Source organism: Elephantulus edwardii, unplaced genomic scaffold, assembly GCF_000299155.1.
Source record: "Elephantulus edwardii isolate Elephantulus edwardi_28Jun2011 unplaced genomic scaffold, EleEdw1.0 scaffold00102, whole genome shotgun sequence".
Taxonomy (NCBI): Eukaryota; Metazoa; Chordata; class Mammalia; order Macroscelidea; family Macroscelididae; genus Elephantulus; species Elephantulus edwardii.
In genome coordinates this window covers 6,067,052-6,077,509 of record NW_006399852.1, presented here as the reverse complement: position 1 = coordinate 6,077,509, position 10,458 = coordinate 6,067,052, and the positions used below count along the sequence as shown (strand labels likewise).

General features: G+C 40.3%; 1 protein-coding gene across 3 annotated transcripts in view; it reads left to right on the top strand.

The window, feature by feature from the left end:
* The first annotated feature begins 341 nt into the window (after window positions 1-341).
* Window positions 342-10,458, top strand: part of GRM1 (glutamate receptor, metabotropic 1) — a 767,595-nt gene continuing 757,478 nt past the window's right edge. Inside the window, exons 1-2 of one of the 3 annotated variants that reach the window (XM_006891655.1) lie at window positions 342-381; window positions 1,755-2,759. In XM_006891655.1, coding sequence (XP_006891717.1) covers window positions 2,060-2,759 — 700 coding nt within the window. In that variant the 5' untranslated portion in view covers window positions 342-381; window positions 1,755-2,059. Of the gene's footprint in view, window positions 382-1,754; window positions 2,760-10,458 lie in introns of those variants that run through there. The other 2 variants (XM_006891654.1, XM_006891656.1) reach the window with 2 other exon arrangements.

The following is a 10,458-nucleotide window of genomic DNA, read 5'->3' as shown; positions in this document are numbered from 1 at the left end:
CCTGTTCGTTCACCAGCTCTGATTATTCCTCTATGCGCCCCGTTTAAGAACCCTTCAGTTGTAAAGGAATCCACATTCCACATTTCTCCCTAGTCTCCCTCCACCCCCTTTCATCAAATGACTGATTTTTATGCATGAGATAATAGACAAGCCTCGGGTGACCTGTTTTTTCCCCTCCCCCCGTTTTTTCCTTGCGGTAAAGTAGTGCTGAAGAAAGAGGGCACTAGTGTACAGCCCAGATCGCATCCTAGCACAGTGTGGATTACAGCGGAGGCGCCTGTGACTGGAGTGTGGCTGCGGTCCCCCTGGCCCCAGGACCAGAGCGCTGCTATCAGACTCAGACTCAGGTATGACCAAGTCCAAGCCTTCCAAATAGACCAGGTGAGCGAGCACCTCCCGGTGATGAAACCCACCCACCGAGAGCGGCAGAATCTGCCCCAATCTGTTGGATTCCCCTACTGGTCCAGGCGCATCCTCCTCTATTTATTGCTTTTAACCCTGCATCCCCGGGAAGCTTCGGACTCGTGAGAGCCTTGGCTCTCTTTCTCCTTTAGCCTCCTCTCCCTCCCCATCCTCTTGTTGCCACCCGTTCCCACAGCCCCTTTCAAGTCCCACTCTCACCTTGAGGAGAAAAGGGACTGGGAGGGACGAGAGAGGGAGCCAACTTCAGCCCAGCAGGCGGCTGAAATTTGGCGCCTCTGTGCCCTGGAGCGATTAGGTTTACCTGCTGGAGCACAGACTGTAAGGCTTTCGGCTTGTGGTTCGGGTGGAGTGTGTGTGTGTGTGTGTGTGTGTGTGTGTGTGTGTGTGTGTGTGTGTGTGTGTGTGTGTTTTTTTTTTTTGAATTTTCTGCTTGTCGGGGAGATGGAATGCAATTCCCGGGCGCATGCATCCCTTCCCCGCGGTGTGGAGGAATGTCTGGAGGGCGAGCACTGTCCACGGTGCTGAAATCGGGGGCGCTCAGGCTGGAGCCGCAAAGGCAATCTCGAAGCTACACTTGATTTTCTTTTTATCACCTTTGCAAAGCTAAACGGTCCTCATTTAGGGAAGAAGTACGTACAGGGGCCTCCTGACCCCTTCCCTGTGTCTCGGTGAGAGACAACTTACCCCTTTTTTTCAGAACATGTACAGTAAGCCTGACTTCCTAGGGGGAATCACACCAAACTCCAACCTAGACTTTCCCAGGCGTTGCCTTAGTAACTAATATAGATTTTCCTTAAACCGGCAAATTTGTATTTGCTGCTTGGATTGCATACCAGGGTCTCCTCAGCCTCTCAAAGTTAGAGTAATAGGGACACCTCTTGCCTTTTTGTTCACCTTGAAGTGGCGTTTCCACCTTTTTATTGGAAAAGTTTCAACATTTTCTTCAGGGAAAAGTTGATCTTTTCTAATTTGGAAAGTTCTCATAGGATTTACTACCTAGCTCCTCCCCTCCGCTCCCCACCTCCCGTCTCTCAAGTGTTTAAATGGGGTCGCGTGGGTACTTGAGGGGCCTGGAGGATCTGGACTTTGAGGAGGGGATGGGTGATGGAGGGGCGCGCTGCCTGGGACCTGGGAGGACTCTGGGGCGGGACAGCCACTGTCCGCATTGACCAGAGGTGCCTCCGCAGACACAGCTGCCCAGTCCGCGTTATTAGGTTGTGCGTACTGAGGTGCAGGCGGGCGGGGGACTATTAGCATCACTGACCCACGAGTTTTGACACAGTTCCTCTGATAATGGGAATTTCCCCCCCTCTTCCCTCTTTTGTCTACAGTGTCCACCTCGAAGCTGCAACCAAGAAGCCCACTGTGTCTTTGATCTTTTACCTTAATGCATTGTGAATAAAGGCAACTTGGAATTCTTCCTCCAGACGCCTCGAGTGCCCAGAGACAGTCTTGAAAGAAGGAGAATTGGAGGCCAGGGGTAGTGGTGACAATAGCAAAAGCCAACAGAACAGCTGTGCTGACAAAGGGGGATAGAGGCGCGAGAAGGGGCGTCGGGCGTCTTGGAGGAGTGCGCCCACCACAGGCAGGCGGGCCCGGCAAACGAGGTGGCCTGTGTGGACCACTCCTTGGCACCATGGTTGGATTCCTCTGGGTCTTCTTCCCAGCGATCTTCTTGGAGGTAACCCTTCTCCCCAGAAAGCCGGGAAGGAGAGTGCTGCTGGCGGGAGCCTCCTCTCAGCGCTCCGTGGCCAGAATGGACGGCGATGTCATCATTGGGGCCCTGTTCTCTGTCCACCACCAGCCTCCCGCTGAGAAGGTGCCCGAGAGGAAGTGCGGGGAGATCCGAGAGCAGTATGGCATCCAGAGGGTGGAGGCCATGTTCCACACCCTGGACAAGATCAACGCGGACCCGGCGCTGCTGCCCAACATCACGCTGGGCAGTGAGATCCGGGATTCCTGCTGGCACTCTTCCGTGGCCCTGGAGCAGAGCATTGAGTTCATCCGGGATTCACTGATTTCCATCAGAGACGAGAAGGATGGGCTCAACCGGTGCCTCCCAGACGGCCAGCCCCTCCCTCCAGGCAGGACTAAGAAGCCCATCGCGGGCGTGATCGGCCCGGGCTCCAGTTCCGTGGCCATTCAAGTGCAGAACCTGCTCCAGCTCTTCGACATCCCTCAGATTGCTTACTCCGCCACGAGCATCGACCTGAGTGACAAAACTTTGTACAAGTACTTCCTGAGGGTGGTGCCGTCTGACACTTTACAGGCAAGGGCGATGCTTGACATAGTCAAGCGTTACAACTGGACCTATGTCTCTGCAGTCCACACAGAAGGTAGGCATTGCATTTGGAAAAGAAAGGTTCCCAGGGAGCCAGGGCATTGCTTGATGGGCGCTTGGCATCATAGTATTGGCCCTACTTATTTCCAGCCACGTGGGGAACTGACTTCACCCTTGTGTGTACACGCCCACCAGGCATTCTCTTCTTTCCTCATTCCTTAATTACAGTGGAGGAAAGCTGTATCCCATGGTGCTTCTGGAGATAGTGGGAGCTGAAAAAGATACCGGTCTCACCATGCAAAGTGCCCGACTGTATTATTTTTCCTTTCTTTTTTAGATTTATTTGGTTATTTGCCCTCATGTTCAGAGTTTGCATTGGCTTATTGGCTACAGGTGTGACATTATCTTTACGTGATTTGCTCTGATTTGAAAAGTTTCAAGGGCTCATCTAACAGGAAAGAGTGGCTGAAAGGAATCACTATCTACAAGTTGCACGTGAAATCTTTATTTTGCCTAGAAGAGCTGAAGGTGTTTCTTTGTGTTGATGTAGTCTCTTATACATTCCAGACTTACCTGTGAATGCAGGTTGTGTACAACCGCCTCTCTCAAATTAGAAACTTAAATTTAAACTTCTAGAGTATCTAGTATGGAAAGGGAAAATGTATAACAGAAATTGTTAGGGTTTTTTTTTTTCTCTCTCTCCTTGCATGCAGGAGTGGCATCCACTTTCTAAACACCATGCCTCCAGAAACTCTATGAACTTTGATAAATGTCAATAGTTATAGAAAGGCTTCCGGCCTTTTGTTCATAGGGTCACCAAGAGTTGTGCTTGACTGGAAGATAATCATCATCATCAACAACAACAATATATATATTGTATAGTTATAGAAAGGATTCAGGCCTTTAATTTGTAGGGTTGTTATGAGTTGTGCTCGACTCGACTGTAATCAACAACAACAATTACATACATATATTAAAATTATTAAGATACACTTATCACAAGAATCACCTTTTTTTGTGGGAAAGAGCACTGACAACATCTTGTATTTGAGTTTTAGTTGCTAGTCCTTTTGGGGAGTGTCTAATGTGATAATTTATCATCAGGCTTGAAAGTTAGACTAAAAATTACTAGCAAAGTAGGAGAAGTTGTCAGATTTAAAATGGCTTAAATGAGGTATATTTACCTGAAGTGAACAGCTTTCAGTTTTACAGAGACTTATAGACATGAATTCCCAAAGAATTTCTTACATGAACATTTTCTTTACTCTTTTCTTTGTCTTAGCCTATATAAATTATTGTTTTATCTTAGATTTTTGAGGTCATCTGTAACTTCCTCCTTAGGAAGAAACTGAGGCCTGGGTTATAAATTAATGCCTACAACAGTTCATTTGTTCATGATGACATGTGAAAAAGAATCTTGAGGGTATTGCTAGATGTATTCATATTTCACAAAATTAAATTATTAAAATGAAACCACAGGGCATAACTTTATGTTTTAGACAATTTTTTATTTCTGGTATGAGTTCTTATTTCAGAAATCAAGAAATTAATTGTGGTTATTATTCATAAACACAGACAGTTCAAAAGTTGAGAAGAGTTTTTAGATAAAACAAACAAAAATGCTCTAGAATTCTACATTGTCATTTCAGACTTTGCTTTTGAAAGAAACTTTCTTTGCAATTTCTTTACAATTTTTTACTTTTAAAAACTGACTAATGTTTCTGAATCTTGATCTTTTTTAAAAAAAAGCATATACTGCATTTTCCAACAAAAATATGCTTATTTTCATATATTAATTCAGTAATATATGTTTACATGGAGGTATTAATTTCTTACATGTCACTATTTGCACTTCCTACTTTTAATATTTAGTATAGTTTTTCTAGTGTTTAGATGGAACATTCTGAAATTTCACGATGCAAATGTGCTCAGAAATCAGCCCTGAAGAGCTTTCTCTAAAAGGAATTGGTAACAGCAAACATGAAAGTAATTTATTAAATATTTAAAAATTCTTCATCCTCCAAGGTAGGTAATTGACTATTGAAGTTAGGAGTTAAAGCTCTTTTTATTGGGAAGAAATCAGTTTTTATTTTTATACTTTAGCTTTGTAACCATGTGTCATTGTAACAACTTTGGCAAGAAGGATGGTGGAACAACTTTGAATTATCAATCTATTTTCAAGTTGCTTCACTTTGGAAAAAAAGAGTGTCAGCAGGTTTTTTTTTTAACAACTAGAATTATGAATTTGAACAACTGACTGAACATGTGTTTGCTAATTCTATTAAGGTCATGGCCCTATTAAAATGTCCCCTTGCATTAGTTTTGGTGACTCTGTTTCCTTCCTTCCTGCTGACTTGTGTTGTGTGCAGAGATTCGGTCTCTAAACTATCATAATTGATTGCAGGCTGGATTGGGTTCATAGAAACATATCATGGATGACTTTGAGGTTTATTTTATTGCCAAGAATTTACACCATTTTCCTTGCCATTTACATATGATATATTATTAATTTTCAAAGATAATTTGTAGAATGTAAAATGTCTTTATTTAGTTTTTTAATCTGTAAAGATATGTAATAACTGCCTTTGCCTGAGCTTCAACTAAAAATTCATTTTCCCCCTAAGGTTCTGCCCTTCTACTTCCTGGGGAGCATGGTGTTCTGGCCTACAGGCACTTTTTTGGATCATTTAGTAATTTTCCTGCCGTCAGAATGATCGGGTCACCTACTGGTGACAGTTTCCTGTCAAAAAGCGGCTAAGACCACATTGCAGTGTTGTCTCTACCATCTGGGCACTATTTAGCATGGGATCTAGTTTGCCTGGATATTGACAATTCAGAGCTAAGAAATTCTTGGACCTCTAAGTGACCTTCTCCACTCCTTTCTTTCTCGGCTATTTCTCCAGTCAATATACTACTATTATTTCTTCTTTCCCCTCCATAAAAAGTTATCCAGTATATTAATATTATTTTTTTTTCAATGAGATGTTATCCAGTTATAGTTAATACAGAAGAACTATTTAGAAGAACTAATTAGTGTATCTTGATTTCTATGGTTAATTTTAGATTGGGAAAATCATAAATATGGCAATTCTTTAATGCCATATTGTTTTATTATTTCCTTTTATAGTGAAGTTAATCTTGGAAGTGAGTTTTTCTCTTTTGTATCAGAATTTAGTTGGATTATAAATTTCTATCCTTTCTAATCATCTAGTAGAACATAATTTGCCCTCAGGCCATGACAATTGTCATTATTTTTGATATGAAAGAATCTTTGCACCTATAGTTACCAGCAATGAACTCTCTGGACATTTTTAATGAAGGTCACACAAAATGAGGAAGACCCTCAAAGAGAGAGCTTGACACAGTGGTTGCACCACAAGGTATAAACCTAGTAGCCATTGAGAAGAGGGTGCAGGAATCTGTAGCGTTTATGTTGCATGTAGAGTTGCTGGAACTCAGAACTGATTCAATAGCATGTTATCGCAACAACCTTTATGAAGGCAATGTTGAAACCACAAAGGGGAGGTACAGAAGCAATAAAGCCTCATCAACAAATAAAATTCAAATACACTTTGGAGTAAACTGCTCACCTGGAATGTGTGTCTTTAAATATGCTAAGCATAGAGTACAAAAATAGCCTACTTCTGAGAAAAGCATCTCAGCCAAGGACAGTATTTTCCATCCTTCTGATAAAATGCAGCTTCTCCACCAAAAAGTGTATCAATCCCAAAGGTGGGAAAAGATAATACATAAAAATGACTGCAGAGACCTGAACAATTTTAAAAAAGGAAACAACAAACCTCAGAATTTTAGTTCATTAACTTCAAAGCATTGACAAGTTCAAGAAATGATCCTCTTTGAGTTTGTAGCTTACTTTTTTTAAAAAAATTGAACACATTTTTATTTAAATTTTTCTGTCTTGGGTAGTCAGATGGTATTGCTGTTATAAGGGATATGACAAAACTGCTTATTTACTTCAATGTGGCCTTTTTTTACATTTAGATTTTCATTAATTAGTAGAACTTATTTGATATTTGCTTACACTTTATATGAATTTTAACTCTTTCCATTTCTTTAAAAATTTTTACCTTTTACTTCTTTTAGTTCATATGACACTTTCTCTTAACTGTCTAATGTCATTAAAGGAAAATATTCTACATTGTTGTTAACATAAGTCAACTACTTTAGGGAATAGTATTTTATTTCTGGTAAATATAATTTTCATATATATACTAATAACTTTCTCTGTAGCATCTTACTTTAAAACCACCTTATTTAATATTAAATTACTTTAATGATTGCATATATTTTATCATAAAATAAAGAAGAAAGTGTCTTGAAAGATTATTTATCCAGTTGAGGATGTTTAGACTACCATTGTTACGTGCAAGACAAGGGCTAGTTCACAAGTGTTCTAGCCTTCCTAATTTTAGGTTAGGGCTTTTAATGAGAGTGAGGGAAGATAGGAGTTATGTGCATAGGTAGCATTCCACATTTTCAGTCAGTTCTTCTATCTAGTGACCTAAAACTGACTTCTTGAAGTTTGTATAGATCCTACACTGACTACTGCCAATTAGTCATTCCAAATACTTCAGACTCTCCTTTTCCATATGGTGTTTGTATTCAGTGAAACCTCTTTCTTGCATACTTTACTGTCATCTGCACATTCAAGTTTCTATAGTATGTTGTTGTTGTGTACTGTTGAATCAGAACCAACCCATAGCTGACTCTCTCGTAGGTTTTCTGAGTCAGTTAATCATCAGAGGAGATTGCCCATCTTTCTCCCACAAAGCAGCTGGTGGATTCAAACCATGTGGCTTTGGGATTGCAGCGCAGATGAATAAAATATATCAACTGATATATCAAGTTTCAAGAAGCTGTGCGCAATCCCAAAAGTACATGCTTGGAAGCCCCAGATGCTCTGCTGGAGAAGAATGGGCAATCTCCTCCGATGCAATTAACTGCCCCTGAAAACCCACCAGAGGGTCAGTTTTGGGTCTGTTCTGACTCTATGGTACATACCACGACATAACAAGTCTTTATTAAACTAGGTGCTGCTATTACACAAGATCTCCTCCACTTGATGCTTCAACAGTTATCATAACAATCATATTAAAGAACAGGATTTTGCTTACTAAACTCAGCATTCCAGTTTTGTGTCCTGAGCAATTGCTTATAGACATTAACACGGAATAAAAGAGGGTGAAGTGGAAAGTCCAGCAAACTTCTTTGTGGCTGACTTTGATAGTTATTCATCCTGTTATAAATTCTTTTGACATTTCCTCCCCCTTGAATACTATATCATCTTGTGGGTACATACATGGATTTAAAAAAAAAAGAAATGTAAGTAGTGTAAATAAGAAGCCATCACAATAGATATTAAACTCCAATTGAAGATTTACTACATTCTACATGAAAAAGCTAACTTATAAGAAACTAAGAGTTTTGTTGTTATGCACCGCTGAGTCAGAATCAACTCACAGTTGACCTTTCAGTGGGTTTTCAGAGGCTACAGATGGTATGAGAGAAGACTGCCCATCTTTTCCCAACAGCTGGTGGATTCAAACTGCTTGCCTTTGAGTTGACAGTGTGACCCTTTACATGTTAAGCCAGCAAAGTAGCCCACTGAAAGCTTTAGTCTCAATTATTGAGTAATTTAATAACTGCTTAATTAGGGAGAAGGAGCTCTGGTGGCCTTGTGGCAAGAAGCTGCACTTCTTCCTGAAGGCACATGGTTCAAATCCACCAGCTGCTCCGTGGGAGAAAGATGGGCAATATCCTCCTATGCAATTAACTGCCTCTGAAAACCCCTCACAGTCAGCTGTGGGTCAGTTACAACTTGATGCTACACAACAACAGTAGCTTAGTGGTAAGGAGTTGTTCCTAAAGTCAGGTGGTTCAAATCCACTAACAACTTCGCAGGAGAAAATGAGTTATTTCCTTCCATGAGATTTATAATCTTTGAAAACCCACTGAAAGGTCATCAGTAACTTAATTCTGACTTGAAATGCACAATAACAACAACATTAAAAAAACTATCTGTAAGGAATTGAAATTTTTAGTCTCAGTTATTCAGTAGTTTGCAGAGTGTGGTTAGATTTAAAATAAATAAAAAATAGTCACTACAAAACTACTGCATACCGGACCGATAGCCAACATCAATGATAGAAGGAGAAAAGATTGAAACTGTCAATGATTTCCTCTTACTTGGATCCACAATCAAGACACTTGATACTAGCAGTCAGGAGATCAGGAGAAATATTGCACTGGGAAAGTCTGCAGTCAGGGACCCTCCAAATTCTTGAGAAGTAGTGATGTTAGTTTGAGGACTAAGGTGTGCCTGATTCAGGCCATGAGTTGGTCAATGAATAAGGACGATAGAAGGAAAATTGATGCTTTTGATCTGTGATGTTGGAGAAGAGTATTAAATATCCCGTTGACTGCCAAAAGAAAAAACAGCTATGTCCTGTAGAGGATGCAACCAGAGTGCTTTTTGGAGGCAAAGATGGCAAAGAAGAGGAAAATGAACCATAAAAAAGTCTAGTTATTATAGAATTATAGGAACTAAGGTTAAAAAAATGGTTCCAAAATGATACAATTAGATGTATTAAAGTATTAGCAAGAAAGAAAGATAAGTTTTGCAATTGCAAAGAACCAGAACAATTTTGATGTAATTAATAGTTATGTGATGAGTTCATTTAAAAACCTCCTTTTAAATGGTTTTAACAGCAATAGCTTAGATTTAGTTGTATTAAGTTTCATGTGAAATTTAGCCAAGAATGTTAGAGAAAACATGGTGTCTAGAATAATGTCTGGGAATGAATGAATGAATGTGTATTTAATTAGTGAAGAAAGTAAAAGGATTTCAACTTGATGCATATACATTATTATTAAGAGTGAATGGACAAAAGAAATGCAGAATTGTTAAGAGAAATTGGGTGTGGTTTTTGTTTTTTTTTAAAGTTCACACCCAAGAATAGGCTTTATTATCCAACTTTTATAGCTACTGACCTGGATGTCTGAGTGTTGCTCTTTTTAAGCTATAAACTTTTTCATCTTAAATAATTTGTAAGGTGATCTTTACAAAATATATTACATACTTCTCTGCTTTCTTTTAAAATGAATGCTGAATTTAATATACATTTTTCTTAAATATACAAAATAGTTATGAATGTCAATTGTTACATTTTACTCACAGTAATAATCATAGAGTCTGTTGAAAAATGTAATGCCATTCATTTTTACTTAGATTAGCTCCAGATTGCCAAACTTTTTATTTTTTTTCCCTTCTCTTTTTTCTTTATATCGGCTATACTTCTTGTCTCTGTTACTAGGTGTTGTAAAATCTCTTCTGACTCATGGTGACTCTTCAGAGCAACATGAAACATTGCCTCACCCTCTGCCAACCTCACAATCATTGCTTGGTTTGAGCCCAACTCGGCAGACATTGTGTCAATCCTTCTCTATAGGTTGTTGTTGTTGTTATGTGCCATCGAGTCATTTGCGACTCATAGCGACCCTATGCACAACAGCCCTAAACCCTGCTCAACCCTGCGCCAACCGCACCGCCTCTGACACACCCATCCCGATTACCCCAGTCACTGAATCAATCCATCACATAGAGAGTCTTCCCCTCCTGCGCTGTCCCTCCACCCTCCCAAGCATGATGTCCCTCTCCAAGGACCCGTCCCTTCTGGCAACATGTCCAAAGTATGTCAGACGAAGCCCCAGAATCCTTGCCTCCAAGGAGTAGC